The 22,259-nt window shown below is 38.7% G+C and overlaps 1 protein-coding gene and 1 long non-coding RNA gene across 2 annotated transcripts; one reads left to right on the top strand and one right to left on the bottom strand.

The window, feature by feature from the left end:
* The first annotated feature begins 888 nt into the window (after nucleotides 1–888).
* Nucleotides 889–9,208, top strand: LOC139079974 (uncharacterized). The gene is made up of 2 exons (XR_011534070.1): nucleotides 889–1,922; nucleotides 3,238–9,208. It is a non-coding gene; the product is annotated as an uncharacterized lncRNA (long non-coding RNA).
* On the bottom strand, nucleotides 8,455–22,228 carry RBM11 (RNA binding motif protein 11). The gene is made up of 5 exons (XM_008507998.2): nucleotides 22,035–22,228; nucleotides 18,310–18,472; nucleotides 17,024–17,096; nucleotides 12,952–13,045; nucleotides 8,455–11,308 (listed from the first exon to the last, which is right to left on the bottom strand). Exons 1-5 carry the CDS (start codon nucleotides 22,128–22,130, stop codon nucleotides 11,021–11,023), a joined length of 714 nt encoding a protein of 237 aa, XP_008506220.2. The 5' UTR covers nucleotides 22,131–22,228; the 3' UTR covers nucleotides 8,455–11,020.
* Between the last annotated feature and the right edge of the window lie 31 nt (nucleotides 22,229–22,259).

The raw sequence follows: 22,259 nt of genomic DNA, 5'->3' as shown, positions 1-22,259 counted from the left end.
TGCTACTGATGCCTCTCTTCTTAAATCACACACACACACACACACACACACACACGCTATGCTAGTCCTTTTAAAATTTCTCATCTTTATATTTCCTAAATGGCGCATATTGTATGGAGAAAAGAGAATCGAAACTTGAGGAAATATGGAACTGAAATAGGATAATTAGGGGATCAAAGAATAACAAAGCAGTTTTGTTATGAAATGGTTCCCTTGTACAGAATATTGTAGGAAAGCCTCCATTTAACTTGCCCAAAGTAATTTTAATAGATTTGACGTTTATATTAAGTTAAGGCAGTCTCATTTTCAGTCACATTGACCATTAGGCCCAGGTTTATATCTGTTTAGAAGAAGTGACAATGAAATCAATTCTGGCAAGAGGTAATTATGATATCTGTTAAACGAGTTTCCATTCAAAAGCATTGTCCAGGTGTTATAGATCCTGCAAGTAAATCTTTAGGACCAACAGTGTAGTAATATATTTAGAGCACTGAACAGCTCTTGTGAGACTTATGTTCTAGATTTTCTCTGCTGAAAAAAGATGTGCTATTTTTGGCAACTGAACTTCAGCTTCTTCATTTGCAAGGTGTTTTTCTCAGGACTGATGTCTGGTATTCAGTAGCCTGAATAAATAGTAGTTATTGTGATTATTAACCTCTTAAAGCTTCAGTCCCTTATTCATTCATTCATGCATCATCATTCATTCATTCATTCCTACTCTCAAAATCAAGTAACGAACATCTCTGGCAGTAAAGAAAGCTTGACTAATGTTCTTTTCTACTATTGCTTGAAAATTTAGTTCTTTGAAGCAGTTCAGTGAATTTTATCTGCAGTGTTCTTCAGAAAAGTACATTATGGTATCCTGCATAATTCTTTCATAAGGTTCCCAATTACTTCTGGGGTACAGTGGATCAGAATGGTTGTCTTACTTCTGCTTTGATGGGGGACAAGGAGAGAAGAAGCTGCTGTGTGGGCAGCTGGATAATCTGTGGGTAGAAGGTGGAGGTGGTACCAGTTTATGAAAAAGTCAGACCTGAGATTTTCATCAAAGTAATGACTTCTAACTGCCTCTCTCCTATTTTGACATACAACCCACAGGCTGAGGTTTTGAAGTTTCTTATCTTCTTATTTTCTGACTATGACATTTATTTTAATCAGATTCTACCTGTGTGCACACATTCTGAGGGAGGAATTGGGGCAAATGGCTGGTCTGATTTGCCATCCAAAATCTTGTGACATGGCCCTGAGCTTTGTCAGTACCTAAGAATGAGGTTTCAAGCTCAGGAGATTTTAACTGAGTTTTCAAGCATTATAATTACTAATTTAAGAATCTCTAGTTAAAGAAATATGCCAATTTTTGAAGCCAAAGTATTATGCAGGCCTTTGAATAATTAAAAAATGTACAATCCATGTCTGGATGTGCATACAGAAGTATACGTTAGTTGAACCAAAAATGCCCTAGCTCCTAATAAATACAGGTTAAGGGTTACTGAATTTTTACCATTTAAGAAAGACTTATTTTTTTCAAAATGTAGTATCAGGTTCTTACATTAATCTAAACAGGCAAGTCTATTTGCTATTAAAGGGACCAAAACCCTATCAGAATGGTATGTACAAGGATTACTTTAAACTGAAAACATCTGAATAAACAGCAGCCTCAGAAAGAAACCTTATCTAAACTTCCCTTTACTGACTTAAGCAGAGCCATAAACTCCCCTCTCAAGGAGTTTCCTGTTCTGGAGAAGACTGATCCTTATCGCTGGAATGTGAGAGTTCAGTTGCCATAAACCCCCATGGGAAAGCTTCCGGCCAGGGAAGAGACTGCTCATCAACACCTGGATGAAAAATTGTGTAAATGAGCCGAATAGAAACTTCCATACGTTCCCAGTGAAGCCTGAGCCCGTCCCTCTTTTGTTAAGCTGGTATGTAAACCATTACCCCTGGCAATTTGAGGAGTCACTTCTTTAGAGTGTTCCCACATACCTGTCAATTAAACTTTCCTCCTATATGATGGTTGATTTTGTGTATCAACTTGACTGGGCCAGAGGTTGCCCAGATATTTTGTCAAACATTGTTCTGGGTGTTTCTATGAGAGTGTTTTTCAATGAGGCTAATACTTAAATTGATTGAGTATAGCAGATTACCCTCCCTAACGTGGGTGATGATGTGGGGTCGGTGAGCCGAGAAGTTGAAAGAAAGATTTCTTAGACTATTAAGATCTGGCAGTACTGCTCTTTTATTTAGAGAATAGTATAGAATAGCATGGGGACAGGACCCACGGGCAGTCAGAGATGCTGCATGGGGACAGGACCCATGGGCAGGCAGAGCTGCTGCGGGCATGTTGATGCTGCCGCTGCTTCTGCTGCCCCAAGTTGAGGGTTAGAGCTAAATTTAAGGCATAGGTATGTGAGTTATCTCTTTACAAAACAAAGGAAAGAATATGTAAAAAAGTTAAAATGGTATCAGTGCCCTTAGGGTCTGGCTATTTGGCGGTCCCACAACTTTTAGATAAGACTCAAACTGGATTGAGTAAATGGCAGAAGTCACCGCTTAAATATTATCCTCAGCTAAAGACAAAGGAGGATTTGGGGGCGGGGTCAGTTACATGAGGTTGCCAGACAGTAAACAACTTAAATTCTTGCCTCTGGCATTGATTAAGAGTTTCTAGAGATAAGGCCATCCCCCCTTCTTCCTGGCACAGAGAGGGAGGCATCTTCACAGATAGAGGTTTCCCTTAGAAATGTAAATGTTTCCCAAGAAAGGGACAAGCAAATTCCACTCCTGGGAGCCTGCTTCTCATCTGTAGTTTTAAAATTAACCAGCCTAAAAATCCTCATCATAAACCGTTTTAAAATTAACCAGCCTAAATCTTCATCAGGTGAGGCTCATCCAATCAGCTGAAGACCTGAATAGAACAAAAGGCTGACTTTTCCCTGAATAAGAGGGATCTCCTCTTGCCTGGATGCTTTCAGCAGTGACACTGGTTTTTTAAGGCCTTCAGACTGGAAGTCCACCATTGTCTCTCCTGGTTCTCAGGCCTTCAGAGTTAGACTTGAACTACATCATTGGTTCTCCGGGGTTTCCAGTTTGTCAACTGCGGAACTTGGGACTTGTCAGCCTCTATAATCACATGAGCCAATTTCTTATAATCAATTAGTCAATCAATCCTATTGGTTCTGTTTCTCTAGAGAACTCTAATACATCCTGTTAATCTGTATGTTGTCAATTAATTCACAGGCCCTCACCCACTTGGACATAAGTCGGTAGGGGAAAAGTTCCCCCTGCCACAGTTTTGATGATGAGGATGGGGTGCTTGGGACTCCCTACTCACTCTGGAGGCTGCAGTTGAGATTTTGAAACCTCTGACCAAGAGAGAGAAGGTGAGCAGTCCTGCCAGTCAGACTCTTGGTTCTCTGCCCAGTGTCCAGTCAAGCAATGGCGGTAAGTGATGCGGGGTTGGTGAGCCGAGTTGTCGAAAGAAAGATTTCTTGGACTCTCAAGGTCTGGCAGTGGTGCTCTTTTATTTAGAGAATCGTACAGAATAGCATGGGGACAGGACCCATGGGCAGTCAGAGCTCCTGCTGCTGCTGCATGGGGACAGGACCCATGGGCAGTCAGAGCTCCTGCTGCTGCCGCATGGGGACAGGACCCATGGTCACTCAGAGCTTCTGCTGCTGCCCTGAGTTGAGGGTTAGGGCTAATTTTATAAGGCATGGGTACGTGACTTATTTTTACTGGGAAAAGAAAAGATGATGTAAAAAGTCATTAAATGATTTCAGTGCAGATGGGGTCTGGTTATTGTGCGGTCATATAACTTTAGATACGAATCTGGCCATGTAGATCGGCATGTAGGTGAGGATGCCCTGGGCTTCTCTCCCTGGGGTAGTCCTAATTGATACCATAAAAAAAGTCCACTGGGTCATATAGTTTGGCATGTAGGCCAGGTCACCTTGGGCTTCTCTAGCTGGGGCAGCCTTATACACATCAGTAAGCACTTCCCTTTGACTTTTCTAAAAGGGGAATATCCATAATTTAGATTTACAGGAAAAAAACTTTTTGGTTAGAACCAATTCTTTTCGTATTGTGAATCTTGGTTTGGATTCGTCCATCCAATGAGTGGGGAGAATAAATTCAGTCCGTTGGAGTATTCACTCCTTTTGTCAGGACTGCATCCTCCACAGAGTTGCTTAATATAGGAACACATTTGCTGTTTTGATGTAAAAAACCTTCATGCAGGCATTTAGAAAGAAACTCAAAATTCCTTACATTGTATGAAAATCGAAATATTTTACCTCCTCATATCCTAATAAAGTACTCCATGAACCAAGATTTATACATAACATTGAATCTGCTAAAAGCCTAAAAGAAAAGATGATATAGATTTTTCTTAATCTTTGACTGTGAAAGGCTTTTCTAAGTGTGATAAAAATCCCAGAAACCATAAAAAAGACTGACAATACATGAACTAAATGAAAATTAAAATCTTCTGTTCTGGAGAGAAAATACAAAAAAACAAACTGGAAAATTATTTGAAACATATATAACAGATAAAGAGCTAATTTTCTTAAGATAAAGAGGATTTTAAAAATCAGTAAACAGAACTTCTTTTTAAACCTGGTATATTGGACCAGATAGTTTTCTCTCTTCTTTCTCCAAAAACCTATTAAATGAAGAGTAATGAATTTCTTAAAAAAAAAAAAAAATTAAACCACAGACAATGGGAAGACAGACAACAGCAACATTTTAGACATTTTTTAGGTCTTAATGAAAACAAAGCAACCAACCCAACAAAAATCTCTCTTAGTCACTTATCTTCCTTGAGTTACGCTCCTATTTCTCTTCTTTGTTTCATAGCAAGACACTTGAGTAAATTCTCTCTTCTTGCAGTCTCCCAGTTATTTCCTCCATTTTCACTTGAAATCACTCTGATCATGCTTTTGCCAGAATCATTTATCCAAAATGTCTTAAGTGAAAGATCACTGCTAAATCCAACGATCAATTCTGAGTCCTCATGTTACCTGACATATCAATAGCATTTGATACCACTCATCACTTCCTCCTGGAAACACTTTCTTCCCTTGGGTTCCCAGGCACCATATTCTGCTCATACTCCTACTTTGCTGGCTGTTCCTCTTTATCTCCCCAAGGTACAGATACTGGCAATACTCAGGGCACAGTCCTTGGGCCTCATCTCCTTGCACTTCCTGGGTGATCTTATCCAGTCTCAAGGTTTGAAATACCATTGATATGCCAGTAATTCTAATGTTTAAATCTTCAACCTAGACTCCTCGCCTGGACTCTAGACTTGTGCGTACATGCTTCTTGATATCTCCCATTAGATGTCTAATATGCAAATCATAAATAACATATCCAAAATTCTCTTCCTGATCTTCCTCCAAAACTTGCTTCTCCATATCACTAAATGATAACCTCATTCTTGCAGTTGCTCTGACCCAAAATTTTGAGTCATTGTTGACTCTTCGTTCTCTTTCCCAGTGTTAAAATGCTTGGTGAATTGCCAGCTATACCTTCAAAATCTATCCAGAATCTGACCACTTCTTACTACTTCCACTGCTACCACTTTGATCTAAGCAATTATCTTCCCTTATCTGGGTAACTTCTACAGTCTCAATATTTCTGCCATTGTCACAGCCTCACCCCTCACTCCCCATTCACAAAGCATTACCACTCAGAGTCTTAGTCCTTACAATGGCCTATAATGTCCCAGTATCTTCTCATCTCATCTCTCCCTTGATCGACCTCCTTCGCTACACTGGCTTCCTCCTCTCTCTTCCACCCACGCTTCCTCCATGCGGCCTTTGCTTCAGTTTTTCCCTTCACCTGGAGGGCTCTTCCCTCAGATAGTCACATGGCTTACTTGCTCTCCTGCTTTTGCTTTTCAATCTCTAAACAGTTCCCTGTATTTTTTCTTCAGTGGTTGTCAGTTTTTAACATCTAACTTCATATTTTGTTTGTCTTATTTATTCTATCTTTCCATGAGAGTTTTCCATCAGAACAGGGATCTTTATCTTTTTCATTTATGCCATAACCCAAGCTCCAGTATTCTAAGAGGATGGAGTGATACCAACAGAGGCAAGCCATTTTTCTTGTACTGGCCTAAAACTTGAAGCCACCCCTCCAAGGAGGGGTGAAGAGCAGGGCTGAAAATGTGAGAACAGTTGAGAGTCAGGATAGAACGCTGTTGGACTGCTAGATCCCCTCCTTTTTTTCTGTGTAGTCAGGTGATTGACTCCCTCCTCTGAAGATTTATTTTCTTGAAGAATGGAGACTCTGATACACTCCCATTGCACTGTGTTTACCTCGACTTTGTTATAACACCATCCTGAAATCACCTTTCTAACTGTCCATCATCCATGCCAGGAGACTGTAAGCTCTTTGAATGTTGGGATCACGCTCTTTCAGTGACGTAGTCTCAGCACCCAAATCTGTTTAGAATGATGTTCATTCACTGTTGACTTGCTTAATGAAAACTCCCAGCAGGAACTGAAGAGAACCTGAACAAGGTCACGATGAGGATCTAATGACCACTTACAAACAGTGAAGGGAATTATCTAGAATAACTCCCAGGGTTTTGATATTGGCATGCGGGAGAATCTACAATGTTTTCCTTGTGATTAACTTGAAGGTGGCATAACATAACGAAGATGTTGTCAGCTAGAGTAGGCAGCCGGGGTGAGGGTTATTTTTCTATCCAGGATATTTCCACTTTTCTTGTATGGAAACAGAAGCAAAGACATTAATTATTAGGATTCAAATAGTAAGTGTGTTGGACTGATCAACACTGTTCATTTAAAGAATGTTTTCATGAGCCAGCCCTGATGGCTTAGTAGTTAAAGTTAAGGACTCTCACCACTTCGGCGGCCAGGGTTCATTTCCCAGTTGCAGAACCACACCACCCATCTGTTGGTTGCCATGGTGTGGTGGTGGCTCACATGGAAGAACTAGAAGGACTTACAACTAGGATATACAACCATACAGTGTGGCTTTGGGGCGGAAAAAAAAGAAGAAGAAGATTGGCAACTGATGTTAGCTCAGGGCAAATCTTTCCCTGCAAAAGCAAACAAAAAAAAGAATGTTTTCATTTATTAAGCTCCCCAAGCAAGGTCAGGTAGTTGAGCCAATTGTTATAAATCTGGGTTCCTTACAGTAGATTCTATTATGTAGACTATTGGGCTTAGTCCTTCCTAGAGTTTATAACACATGAAGTACATTAATATAACACATGAAGTACCTTACATACTGGTTATGTTCTCGAATATAATGCAAGTTGCATGCATGTTCCTTAATCCTTATATAATTTGTTGATGCTCTACCAAGATAGTATTGGAAACTCAAAAGGAAGTTTTACCAGGAACCAGATAACAGATCATTGTCCTCACTTGCTAAGGCTGCTTTTGCACGCACATGAAGTAATTTTTGCAGGTTAGGCATGATTGGCAATAAAGAGACTGACTTAGCCCACAGTTGGGGCAACATGTGACCTTGTAGAACTCCTTCTGATCAGGCAGAAAAACATCATCACTAACCACCTCAGCAAATACTGCTTAGCGCTAACTGGTGAGGCTGTGCTCGCTGAACTTCCCCAAGCTTGAGGCATAGAAGCAGACATCCTCTTTGTTAAAAAGATGCTTGCTTGAGCTTTCTGCGGAAAACTATTTCTAGAGAGATTTATATGTTAGTGCTCATTTTCACCAAAATCACACCCAGGCTATTAATTCACTTTTCTTGATGGGAAATAAATTAACGAGAGACAGGTTCTGATTTCTGATGTAACCAGCTTTCCTGGGACGTACAGAAATAGAAAATAGAGGCAGAATACAGACACTTTATAGAGCCTGAGCTTTGACCAGACCTGAGCAGCTGCAGTTAGTGTTCCACTAGTTCTTTAGTGTGATATTCTGGGAGCCAACTCTGCTCCTCCAGCCTTCCTTCCCTTCTTACAGACGAGAAGATGGGGAACCAAACAGCCAAGCCAAGCTCCAGGAGTAGTTATTTAAACCACGTCTGCCATGAGCCACACCCACTCTGAAAGAGAATATGCCCAGCCCTTAAACATGTTTAAATAGAGATGGGGCTGAACAATGGCTGTCACTTCTATCTTTTCATTCTGTATGGGGCTATTTTCATTTCTTTATGTGCCTGACATCAAGAGTTTTTCCTTCTCATTGAAGCATGCAAGTGGGCTAAGAGGGACTGAAACCGTCTGTTCAGTCACTGAAGTGAGGTCAACAACTGTCACAACCTTCCAGCAACCAGTCCATACTGGAATATTGGCCCACACTGGTCAGAGAAGAAAATACCTGGGGAGAAACAGGGCAAAATGAAAGTGTTGAGTGTGTGGTGCTAATGAGACACTCAGCTGTGTACGCTCAGTAGGCACTGGAGAGAAAAGACTGGAGACACAGTTTTGGAAGTATTGGCAAGAGAGAAATCTCACTTTCTAATCACCCATCAATTTATTAGTATTTAGCCATAGAAAGAAAGAGGCTGACCACGTTATCAGTGGACAACGTCACTGCACCCAGACGGTGCTCCAGAAAGTGTAATAATTCTTAGTTGTTCTTCTTTCATTAAACTCTAAGCAGGTTGCCAAAAACATTATGACATCAGAATTTTATAATAATCATGTTACAATAAAGTAGTTATTGCTTATCTTATAATAACTGCATTTAATGCTAAGATTTCAAAGGTGATATACTTGTCTTAACAGCCACACATTTGAAACCACAGCTCAGGATGCGTCATTTCAGCAAAGGTTTCAAGGGTGTGTTTCACACCCATCTTTTTGACCAACTTTAATTCTAAGTAATTTTTCTAGTTTTGCCACTGCCTGATGCATTACAGAAACTCACTTAAAAAAAATTAGTGAATATGAGAATAAAAAGATGACTAATTTTGTTCTCAAATTCCAAGCTTCTTTTAGCATTTGAAGTAGAACGTGTACATACATACTTAAATAGATTTTGAGAGTGGAGAACTAAACTTAGAAAAATAAAACCCTTTCAGGCAAATAATTTAGATGATTTTTAACTCAAAGATGTAGCATTGGGAAAATTGATAATTTAAAGTTATATGGGATTGTGGATGATATTAACATTTTAAGGGAAGTTTTATATTTTCTAACAATGAAATATACCGGGGTAAATAGGTGAATTTGCCTTCTGGTTGGTTCACATTGGTTGACCTGCTAAAGTTGATATCCATGTAATTCCTGCCTGTGATGGAAGAAGTTGCAAGAATTCTTTGCAGTTCTAAGATTTTAGTTCATGTAACAGTATTTCAAGATAATTTTTTTAAAAATAAGCCACTCTTACTTGCTGAGAAATATTTCTTACGTACATATTTCCTATAATGCCAATCACAGTGAAATAATTTAGGGCTAAGGTACGCTGTAAAGTATAACAAGCGAAGAAAAGGCTGAGGTGAAGTTAATGTGTATAAATATATACTATTTTCTATTTACAGAGAAACATATTTTTCCCTTTGGCATAATTTTAAATTGCAAAAATGTGAATTTAAAAAGAAAGTCATCTTTTTTTAGTTTGAATATTCAGGAACAGAAAGGTATATAGATCTACCTACATCACACAGAATTCAGTTTTTCATGTTGATCAGATGAAAATAGATTAACATTTACACTTAAAACTCTACTGCATTGTATATTTATAACCAAAAGTTAAATTGAGTTACTCATTTTGCTAAAAAAATCTTTATTATTTTATTTTATTTTTGTGAGGAAGATTGGCTCGGAGCTAACATCTGTGCCAGTCTTCTTCTATTTTGTATGTGGGACGCCACCACAGCGTGGCTTGATGAGTGGTGTGTAGGTCCACGCCAAAGATCCGAACCCACGAAACCCAGGCTGCTGCAGCGGAGCACAGGAACCCAACCACTACGCCACTGGGCCAGCCCCTTTATTATTTTAAATAATAAAGGTCTATAAAGTGTTATGCAACACGCAAAAGAAATATCCAAGCATGGCTTTTCCTGTTGAATTGGGTGGTTAACTTGCAATGAAGTTGCATGATTCTTTCAATTAACTTTAGTAAATAAAGACTTTCATTATTCTAGTTTGTGATGAGCTACAAAGTTAACAGAAACGTCCAAATACACCATTAATTTTACATGTAGTCTATTTATCTTCTAAAAATAAATGAACCAGAAACAGGAAACTTGATTTGATGATAAATGTTAAATATCATACATTAAGGAAATCATTCTATTTATTGTTCATTATCAAGATTTAAATATGTCAAATATACCCTCTCAACCCAGCTGGCAAAAAGAGGTGGATAATAAATACCGACACCGCCAACTAATTTTCATGAAATACAATTAATACGTGAGAAGCAAAGCAGATATTCTTATTTATATATAATCATGTAAAAATGAAATGATCCAAAAACGAGTCCCATGATAATCATCTTTCCTTTGGTATCACTGTCATATATCCTCATTTTATGAAATAAATCTGTGGGAGAATAAGGCTCAGACAAAACATACTTAGACGTAAAAAATAAAATGTTAGTAACAAAGCCTGCTTATTTTGTCTTCATTAGGAACAACATGCAACACTTCAATATTTGCACTAGTTTCACTCAGAAAATCCACCACTCCACTTCTAATCCCAGCCTATTTACAGTAGAGGGTTACAGGCGACAATCTCAGGGAGCATGGTGCCTTATCCGTAAGTGCTCAGTAAGTGACTTTTGATTGACAGTTTAGAGCAATTTCATCATCGGTACTAAAATATAACAACTCAAAGTGTATTTCATGTTAACAATGGGTCAACAATGCCATTATGAATACAAAAGTAGCACATTATATTAAGTTTTTGTCATTCAAGACAAAAATTGAATAGCAAATCAGATTTCATATTATTATATACTTCAAAAAAGACAAGAAAGCCATGATACTGGTCATTTAGTAGAATACAGACTTTTTTTTTTCTTTTAAGAGAATTAAGTCTTGTGTAGATAAATTTCATTTGAAGGTAATACTAATATCTTTTCTTCTTCTTACACTTTCGAAACTTTTGGCTGTATTCATTTCCTCGACTGTTTTCTGTGCTACTATCACTATCACTGGTTTGTTTTTGCCTCTTTCGCTTATTCATCTGATAAAGGTCAGAGTCACTTGTCTGTTGGTGAGTCCACTCGTAAGAGCTGGGGCCAGCCTCAAAATCTGGAACGCAATTTAGTGAGGAAGAGACAGATGCGCTGTTAGGAAGCGGTGCTGTCATCTCACAGTAAGGAAGCTGCAGCGCTGGATTATACGCTTGCCACTGCTGTAAACAGAAGACAGTCATCGACCAAAGCAAGCCCAGAAAGGTCACAAAAGAAGCTGACAGTTTACACGCATTATACAAATAACCACGAGCAAACCAAACCATGGTCTGGTTAGTCTAACAGGGACAGTGGCTTTTCATAGTAGGGACATGGTAGTTTCCTTAAATGGTCAACAGAAAGATTCAGGATGGTGTATAGCTCACTATAATAGAGATTAGTGCTGCCCTTTAGAAATATAATGCAAGCCACATATGTAGTTTTAAATCTTCTAGTAGCCACAATATGAAAATGAACAGTTACAATTAAATAATGTATTTTATTTATCCACAAATATCCAAAATATTGTCATTTCAACATGCAACAAATATAAAAATTATTAATGAGATATTTTACCTTCTCTTTTGTCACACTAAGTCTTCCAAATCCAGTGTGCATTTTATACTTACAGCATATCTCAATTCGGATGTTAAATTTTCATTTAAATACTTGATCAGAATTTAGTTACATAAATCTTACACTTGAAAAAGTAGATTCATATACTCAAGGTCTTTCAAATATATTTAAAAATTTCCCAATAACTGAACTATCTGTTTTTAAATTTTAATTAAAAATAAAGAAAACTAAAAACTCAGCTGCTTAGTCTCACAGATGGTTGACGGCCACCGTTCTGTACAGCACGACTGTCAACTATTAAGACAAGGAGATATTTCCTTATTTTTAACTCAAATTTCTAACTATTCAAAGTAGTTTAAAGATTAATAGAAACAACATGAGCTTGTGTGTGTGTGTGTGTGTGTTTATCTTCTCTACCAAAGATAAATGATGGGAAGAAGATATTGAGGTTTCGGATGAGAACTGGTTGTTTACTAATATCTTAATAGAACAAAGAAAAGTTTTTTCCAAGAGTTAAGTGATCACTCTTCCTTATGTTTACAAAGCGAAAATGGCTATTCGGAAAATCTGAAGCTCACATGTATGTTGAATGTTTGCAAAATCATACCGTGTGAATCAGATACCTGTGTTACCGTCCTACACCTGTCACTGACAAGTTGTATAATCTTGGCCTTCTTGATTAATATCCCTGGGCCTCAATTTCATTATGTATAAAATGAGGAGCCAGAAGAAAGAAATTTCCTATATTCTCCTTTAACAATAAAGACCACAAGTATGATTTCTAGGCCAGAACCGTATTTTTGAGTTTTTAGAAATAATGTAGTTTACTATCAACTGAGAATCTTTGCCTTCTAAAAAAATTATTTAAAAAAAAAATCCATGTGCAAAAACAATATATTTGTGATTAATGACTATATGAAAATGCTTCACTAAATAAAAGTACTCAATTCTAAAAAATATCCTTTCAAATAGTCATTGAAATAAGAAATCTCTACTCAAACTTCACTTGGACTGTAGTGCACTGTCACTACCATCTGTCCCTTTTCTGCTGACACTGGCTGTTGGCTGAAGTTCTGTGTGTGGGATTTAAGAGGACTGCGTTAGAGCAGACCGCCACCAAGGGACAGTGCTCAGGGCACTTTCTGCTTGCATCTCGGGTTTAGATTTGAGCCCATAAGTTCCAAGTAGTTTTCAAATTTTTCATAGTTTGTATATATTGTATACTGAACCAAAGGCATATCAAACTTACCATATTCTGAAAGAAAAAGTATTCTTGAGGTAAAGCTGCATTAATTGGAAAGAACGGCACGGGAAAGCAAGATCTGCTTGCGCCTTCTTCATTTCTTTGCGGAGTTAAAAGAAGTGATAAAAAGTTAAGATTCCTACACACAAATGTCCTTTTTTCTTAAAAAGAAAAAGACAGCTCTTTGTAATTAAAAAATAAACAGCTTCTCTAAGAGAGCTCAGTTAACATTAATTAACTTCAAACTCACACAAATAATCAGTTATCATACTGATAACGTAGTGACATAGCAGTACCTTAAGTCTTACTAATTACTACGTATTGAAATCTCAATACTTAGAGTCATGTTTGGCTTCCTGATAGGAAAACGTTAACCAATGTTATAGTTGTATAAAGACAAAGAACACTTAGAAATGAAGAGAGAAAAGCAAGTCATTAATAATCACCAAGGGTACATTCAATTTTCTAGAGATATACAAAGTGAAAGAAAGGTAGAAATTTTCCTCAATTTATTTTTGAAGGTATCTTCACTGTTTGACAGTAAAAATTATGCTCCTTTCTAAATGGACTGTAAATCTTAACATGAACACATATTTGCTGATTTCTTCCACATATTAATTAAGATAATAAAAATTCCTAATTTAAAAACCATGGTGTCCCAAAGTTTCATTTCTAAGTGTAATATTTGCTTCTAGGGAGGTGTTCCATAAACTCCAAAGTTACCAGTACTGGCTAGATTCTATAGTTAGTCTTCATTAGTCTACTTGCTCCACAGTATTCCACAATTTTAATGCTAATACCACTATCCTTAGGACAGGAAGTGTGCTGTGCGGGAGAGAGAAATTAACACAGGCAGGTAGAAGCAATGATGAGGGCAGGAGGTGACAGGAGCAGTCACATGGAGAGGTGGAGATCCCATTTACAAGTGGTGAGACTAGTACCACAGAAGCCAGTGGAAGAGTAAATTTCATTAAATAAGGAATTAGACAAGTGCCAGTTGTTATAGAAGAGTAAACTGGATAAGCACCGAAGCCATTGAATTCTTGGTCACAAGGTTCCTGATAACCTTTAAAAGAGCAGCTTCCATATAACAATGAAGTTAAGAAGTGAATGGGAAGTAAAGATGTCAAGGATGAAACATTTGTCTGTGAGAGGAAGGGGAAAACTCTAACAGCCTGATTCAGAGACAGGATTCAGGGAGACCATAACATGTGTGGGGAAAGTGATGGTAAAGAAACAATACAAAAAATGCAATGAGGTTCTAGAGTGGGCAAGATATGGCCTCAGTAAGAGTTGGTGAGATCAGCGCCGTTATAAAAACAGCTGCAGATTCTCTAAAACCACTCTTTCCCGTGTGAATCTCAGGACCTGCATAGTTGTCTGCATAGAGGAATCATAAGTTAGAGTTATGAGTTAAATTGTGTCATTTCAAAATTTATATGGTGAAGTCCTAACGTCCAATACCTCTGAATGTGAGTTTATTTGGAAATAGGCTTGTTGCAGATGTAGTTAGTTCAGAGGAGGTCAGGCTGGAGTAGGATGGGACCCTAATCCAACTGACCGGTGTCCTAATAAAAAGGGGAGAATTGGAGACAGATGCACACAGGGAGAACACCGTATAAAGACGAAGGCAGAGATCTGCGATGCTTCTATAAGTCAAGAAAAATCAAAGATTGCCAACAAACCAGGAGGAGGTACGGAGAGGCATAGTGTGGATTCATTCTCATGGCCCTCAGAAGGAACTAGCTCTGCAGACATCCTAATCTTGGACTTCCAGCCTCCAGAAATGTGAAACAATGCATTTCTGTTGTTCACGCACTCTGTGGTACTTTGTTATAGCAGTCCTAGCAAACTAATACAGGAAGTATCTGTTAAAAACAGAAGGTATAAAAGGTAATAAGAAGCACAAAAACTCATCTCCAAGGAAGACCAGTGAAAGACTAGGGCATAGCACGCACACCATCTTTCTCCGCACATGACTTCTAGGACACGATAACCTCCTTCTTCCTTCATAATGTAACAAATGCTAGAAGAATACAGTACCACTGCTGAAGTGTAGCATTAGGGAATGTACACAACATTCTGACTTTATACCCTAGAACTTGTGATGACTTAGAGTCTATCAAACATAAGTAGAGAGCACAAGAGATATGCCATCTTCTAGTGCCTATCTAGTCTCTTCCTCCGCCCAAATCCTGGCTATGGCTTGTCCCTTCCTAGCTCCTGAGGAAAAAGAGGTATCTTTTCCTACCAGAAGAAGGGGGGAAGCTCTTATATTATGAGCTCATACATGGCTCAACTCATGGGTCTCTAGTGCTCCCCCCACAAGCAGTCAGTCACTACCCCTTCTTGCTAACATTTGCTGAAAGTACTCACTGAATATTTGCTATGGGCCCAGTGCTTTAAATACCTTGGATTTATTATAAAATTTGACTCTTACAATAACCTTTTGAGGTATCAGCCTCATTTTGGAGATGAGGGTACAGAGTGGTGAAGTAACTTGTTCAAAGTTGCACCATTAATAAAGTGGCAGAGACACAATTGAAATTCAAGCACTCTGACTGCAGCACCTACTTTCTTAATATCTGATGTCACTGCTATAGAAACGCCGGGGAGAGGGAAGATGTGCAGCACACTGTGTTTTATTTGGGGTGTAATACTTCTCCTAAAGATAAACCTGGGGAATTGCCAGTTCCAAGAGGCCGCTCTCCTATGCCTCAAAGGGCTGATATAATTGGCAGGGATGGGAGCTTCAGCTGTTGTTAGTTTACTTGAAAATATTCAGTTCTGCTGAGGAAGACAAGAAAACAAACAGGACGGATGAAACTCACAAGACATGTTTGGAGCAGACTTTAAGTGAGCTCGTTATTTATGAGTTAGTGATGAAACTGTGTTAGGGATAGAATAAGCAAGTGAGGTGGGAGATACAGGCAGAACTCATAATATATATTAAATATAGATAGTAAATAGGTTAGTATGCTGTAAGACTTGCCACAGATAGATAGATAGATAGATTCAATAGAAAATATGATGGAAAAAATAGCAGTGTTACTTACAGATAGAGAGGGGAGGCAGTATCAAGTCCAGATCAAACCACCTCCGGGCTAACTTTTGCTTTGCTCTGCCTAAGAAACTCAAATAAAATCTATGGGCATCTAGCCAACTAACCAGCAAGATACTTCTGTGGCCAGGTGTATTTGCCCCTATGTCTCTTTGAGAGCAAGCAAGTGAGGTTAGCTCCAGGAGCTTTCCAGCTGAATGGACAGCCTTACCCAAACCTCAGCTCTAGGCCTTATGACCACCCTATCACTGGGGAAGACCGAGGAAATGGAGAGAGAGACAGGGCAGTGAATGTTGGCATAACCAGAACTCGGCTAGCATGGCCCTTCTGCCCTCTTGTACCCTATCCTAAGTATGCTAGACTATCCGGTATCTTTCCTCTTACTTTTCACTGTATCTTTTAAATCGGCTTAATAAACGGTGTGATTCGAGCATCTTAATTTGGTTTTGGAGCTTTTTTCCACAACCTCTGGGACAATTTGCCTGGAATGCTACAATCGCATTAAGAAATCAGCCTATACAAAATTTTAGAATATTTTGAAAATGACCATAGAGAAGTTCTAAAAAAAATAGTAAAATAAATAATAGAATGGCTTAATGTCAGAACGCTTAATTTCAGGCCCAGCACTATCACTTTTTCATCTTTGTGACCTTGGAAATTAGTTAATTTTTTCATCTTCACTTATTCAAATATAAAACGTGCATAACAGTGTCTCTATGATCCATCACAATGAGACCCTGGATGCTTAAACGACTTAACAGCTATGAAAAGCATATGGTAAACTATAAAGAACACTACACATACAAATCTCTCCCACTTACTGCTGAAAATATTAAGACTGAACTTTAAATGAGAATATTTTCTGTTGCTTTTCATGGTTTCAGAAAAATGAATTCCTTAATTTTATCCTATGGCTAAATAGTAAGGTTTTACAACAGTCCAGAATATATAAAAACTCTTCCTGGCATAAGAACATATTTATTTGCTTTAGTTTTAGGAAAAAATATTTTTAATTACCTGTAGCTGTGTGAATTTATCTTCACACAGCTCTCAAAACTTTGGTTAGCAGGTTCGGAAGAGCGAGAACTCCCTTTAAAAGAAAGAGAATAACAGATTACTTCATGATATAGTATTTTGGGGTTCTCACATTAAACCATAAAAAAAACTCCAAACCCAAAAGAACACAGTATTGATTAAAATTCCATACTCATAAGAGTCATGAATCTGTCTTTGATCTCTCAAGTAATATTTACAGATTTTTTACATCATATAGATAACTGAATTATAATCAAGCTTTATCCAAAGCAATGAATGTACAGAAATATTATACTGACAAGGGACCATATACGATAAGGGACTTATAGAAGACAAAATCAGTGCTATTTGCCTCCTGTGTAGAAGGCCTGAGTTCTCTAAACTGCACTGACAAAAGCCAGCACACTCAGAGAGGATGCTGAGCAGCCGGCTAGGGAAGTCTCAGAACATAATGTCCCGGCCACTCTACCAGCCTGGATGAGTTAACTGGACAGTGCCTGAGAGCACAAGGCAGCCAATTTTCTTTCCAAAGACATTAAAAAAAAAATGAAACGCAAAGAGAAGCATATTTCTTTGCAACAAGGCAGTGTTTCGTTATTATTTATTTCTAGTAGAGCAAGAGGAATAAAAAACAAAGAAGGGATACACCAATAAGCCTGAATCATTTGGGAGAGGGAGGCAACACAAGCCTCGCCTCCCTCAGCCCCTCAAAATGTGAAAGGGCCAGCGTAACAGTACAATGTTCTCCGGGCATCTCATCAAAGGTGATCAGTTCCTGACGCGTGTGCAGGAGAAGGCATTGGAGGCCATTCACGCCAGGAAGCTCTCCTCCACCACCATTAAGGGTCACACTGCAGCTGCCTTTGGCCAGCTGCTCTTACAGGGGCGAAGATCCAGGGCCACATGTATTACATGACAAGAAGAACAGCAAATAGCCCTGCTATATAAAAGCTAGCATTGTGTCCCCCCAGTTCACTTAGATTTGCTTAATTTATAACAGCCAATAGCAACTATCATAGGTACTTGCTGGCTGATACTAAAATAGAACATTTAAAATTTTAACATAGAAGAGATGCTATAGAGTTGGCAGTGTAGTTGACAAGACTAATAACTTATATACCATTAGGAATTAGACGTGTTCTGGGAAGATTTAATAGAAACCACAGGGGCACTTTTCTGGTCTAATATAGAAAACAGAATGCTTACACCTCTGTGAACACCACCACCACCAAAACACACTTGGAAGATTCATCAGTGACGGGACCTACCAAATCGATACTGCACGTTAATGGGTCTTCCATATAAACGAATTCCATTCAGCAAAGCTATGGCATAAGACACCGATTCTGGGTGTTTAAAGCAGACAAATCCAAAAGACTTCGGCTTTCCTTCTCTGTCTTTGCATAGAGTAACTTTGGTTAATGGCCCAGCCTAGAAGAAACTTAAAAATTATTTTCTCATAAATCTAAAGATTTTTTTACACTCAGACAAATCAAGTATATTCAACTTTAGACTAAAAAAATCCGTTAGCAATAATAGCTTTATGTAGCTCTGCTAAGAATGCATTCTCCTAACAATAAATATCATACTTTATCACACTTTCTTGGTATTTTCTGGCTCATCAAGAAACATTCCTGCTGTTAAGAATAGGAAATTCTAGGCGATCATTACAAATCTTAAAAGGAAAGACTTATTACTCTTCTGTTAGGCTTAACAAAACAACTTAAAGAGCACTTAAATCCAAGATTAAAATACTACTTTGTCTCCATACATATTAATAGTGTATAACTCAAAAATAAATTGAAATGACAAAGCCAATGTTGGTTATCATAAAAAAAAACTGGTAACATTATATCACAGTCTAACTCTTTTTTCTGTCAAGAAATGTTGTAATATGTTTAAAACTTTTAAGTGGGCACATTATTTATAATAGTGAAAAGTTAGAAAGGCTCTAAATCCAACTGGAGAATATTATTCCATAGTATCTTATTAAAACAGAAGAAAATAAGGTTGCATCAATAATTAGCAATAAGAGTAAAAAAGCAGAGTCAAATATTATAAAAAAGCGTTAATTACAAATAAGAAAAAATTTGCATCTCTGTCATGAAAAAGATCAGAGGAGGCACTAAGAAAGACCTATAAACAGGGGCCGACCTGATGGCGCAGCGGTTAAGTGCACATGTTCCACTTCAGCAGCCCCGGGTTCACCGATTCAGATCCCGGGTGCGGACGTGGCACTGTTTGGCTGTGGTAGGTGTCCCATGTATAAAGTAGAGGAAGATGGGCATAGATGTTAGCTCAGGGCCAGTCTTCCTCAGCAAAAAGAGGAGGATTGGCAGCAGTTAGCTCAGGGCTAATCTTCCTCAAAAAAAAAAAAAAACAACCTATAAACAGCTAAGATTTAATGGTGAGCGGCTCATACTTTTTAATTGTACAATCATCAGAGATTGATTGTTTTTCTCTGTAGAGTTGGATAAGTATATAAAGAAATTGCTTTAATCTAAGGAAAAACGCTAATTCTCATCTTTAAAATGATGCTGTATTTTAGGATTCAGTCTTGCTCTTTTCATTCTCTGCTTTCCCAGGGACTAGCTCAAAGACCACTTCATCAACAAATCTATTTTTCCGACTCACGCCTCTTTCATGGAGACAGTCGCCTAGAGATCTCCCTGTGACTGTACTTCAGACTCAACATACTTGAAACTGAATTCGTTATCTTTCCCCTCGAAATCTCTACTCCAGTATTCCTTAGTTAAAAGCACAGATATGAAACCTTACTTTCTCACTTCAAAGGATAATCAGAAACTTGAAAGAAACTAGTAAAAGGATAAATACACAGTAGTAAAAGAAAACCAATTTTAATCAGTACTTTTCCACTACTGGTATTAAATACATCAAATCCCAAAGGGAAAGAATATGCTTAAATGCTTTGAATTTTACAAATTCAAAGATATGCCAAAGCATTTTTAATGATGAAATTCAACAAGGAGCATTGCTTCTGGCAACAAGCACATCATCTTATAGTCTTTTTAAAATCAGAATGAAACACACAGTGTTGCAGTTGTCGAGATCTGCTAGGTTTTGCTGGGCTGAAGCCTTTCTAAAAGATGCCTCATTTTAGCAGATCCTTCCAGAATATACAAGAACCTAGGAAAAAATTAAAACATATGCTTGGTTGCCTGATCTGTTAAACGAGATGAACATTTTGTTTAGGTAGAAATTATAAAAAATGAGAAGATAATACATATATAGTCTTGTGGATCCTTCCACCTGACACAGATCCAGTTCCTATGGACTAGAAATAATGCATGTGCGTGGGGGTCTTCAAGCCTATACCCACACCCCTTAGTAAACCCCCTGCCCCCAGCCTTTTTGGAAGCTAGACATGAAAGAATTCTTCTGGAGAAAAAGAACTGTGAGTTTGTTTCTTTCTTTCTTTTTCCCTTCCTTTTTTTTTTTCTTAAAAAAAAAAGTGACATGATAAATTTCAAATGATATTGAGGAAAAATAACTATAGGAAAAGACAACTATCAGAGCAGATGAAAAGAGCAAGTTTAAAAAGATGGCAAATTAGGCGAATAAGCATAAAAGCCTTAAAATCAACAATATTTTCAAATAAAAAGTTTTATGTCCAGAAAAGGAAATCATATTCCTGGAGGAAATTCCTTCTATCAAACTGTTTGTATCTATAATTAAAAGAGGAGTGATTTAGTTTCAGAGACAAAGTTTGGGCCTTTCCAATAGTAAATAAAGAACCTTTTCACTGCTTGTACTCATACTTAATCCTGGAAATTTACCTTTGCTACTGTATCCCTTGAAACTTGCCCTTATTCTGATAGGAGAAAGTCACTCTTTCTTGATTTCTCTTGATGTTAGTGTTAGTATTACTAATTATTAGTAATTATTAGTAATTAGTAATACTAATACAAATAGTAGTGCTATTAGTAGAAGCAGCAGCATCGAACACTTAGTAAGTGCCAAGCTCAGTTCTAACTGTTTTAGCTGGATTAGTTTATTTAATCTTCACACCACATCATATTGTAGAAACTATTACTCCTATTTGATATGTGAGGAAACTGAGGCATCGAGATATTCATTTACTTGCCCAAAGTCACAGTGCTGACATGAGAGCTCCACACTCTAAACATTTTCAATATACTACTATCCCTCTCTTTTGTAGATTATCCTAAAGCATGGTAATTAATTTAAAATTTCCCATTTTAGAAAGATCGAAGGCTGTCTCTTACATTTGTATGCCCAGCACCTTACTTAGTGTTTGCCATGTCATTCTGAGTCATTAAACGTTTAGAGGAACGGCTGAATGAGTATGTCTCTAGCAAGTGAGACCTAGATGTATACAATGGGTGAGTGCTTACAGGAGACAGGATGCTTCATCCTGGAGGGACCAGGTCCGAAAACTTTCCCGAGGGTCCTCTTGGTATGAAATGAAAGGACTTGGTCAGGGAATCAATTGGTCACAGTCACGATTTGGCTGCCCCAATCATCTCAAACCTCATTTATCAGACTGGAGTAAAAACATTCGCCACATAAAAGGGCTTGGGGGAGTAAGTAACGAACGTATAGGGAAACACTTAAAAATCTGTACCTTTCATTTCACGGGATGTAAGACGTGAGAGTGCTTATTACCTGAAGGAAGACAGTGACAGGGCTGTTTTTTTCTTCCTAGCACACCCAAGGCCCAGGCAGCCTCCGCGGAGCCCTCACTCAGGGCTGGGGGTTGGGGGAATCCCAGTCACTCTGCACCCCCAGGACTCTGCAGTGGGGATGGGGATGGCGAGCACGCTACGGCACTTTACTACCCAGCCGCACACCTGGAGACAGGTGCGCCAACGCGGAAATAAATTAAAACCCAGACAGAGGATGGGGCGCGAAGGGGGCCGGGCTCCGGTGGTCCAGGTGCGCCCCGCCCCTCCGGTGATCTCCCGGCTCGACGCGCCCCGCCCCTCCGCTGCCCCTTCCCCGCCGATGGTACCTGAAGGAACAGCTCGTAAAGAATCTCTTCCCGCACACGGGCCTCTAAATTCCCCACAAATACCGTCCTGTCGGCCTCCTCCTGAGCAGGGAACATCCCTCCGATGTCGGCCCGAGAATGGAGGAGGCGCCGAGACCCCGCCCCCTCTCGCCGCTTTACTGCGCCGCCGGGGCCAGGGGGCGGGGCCGGCGACGAGGACGCGCGCGCCGGGGCGGAGCGAAGCTG

This window comes from Equus przewalskii, chromosome 27 (assembly GCF_037783145.1).
Source record: "Equus przewalskii isolate Varuska chromosome 27, EquPr2, whole genome shotgun sequence".
Lineage (NCBI taxonomy): Eukaryota > Metazoa > Chordata > Mammalia > Perissodactyla > Equidae > Equus > Equus przewalskii.
Note: the sequence above shows the minus strand (reverse complement) of the source record. Positions and strands in the feature narration are given on the sequence as shown.

Excerpts from the sequence above, each read along its gene's own strand:
- RBM11 (XM_008507998.2), bottom strand. The coding sequence starts at position 22,130 with ATGTTCCCTGCTCAGGAGGAGGCCGACAGGACGGTATTTGTGGGGAAT. Across the intron at positions 18,473-22,034 it reads TTTACGAGCTGTTCCTTCAG|GCTGGGCCATTAACCAAAGT; the intron begins GTACCATCGGCG and ends AGTTTCTTCTAG. Across the intron at positions 17,097-18,309 it reads TAACGTGCAGTATCGATTTG|GGAGTTCTCGCTCTTCCGAA; the intron begins GTAGGTCCCGTC and ends TTTCTTTTAAAG.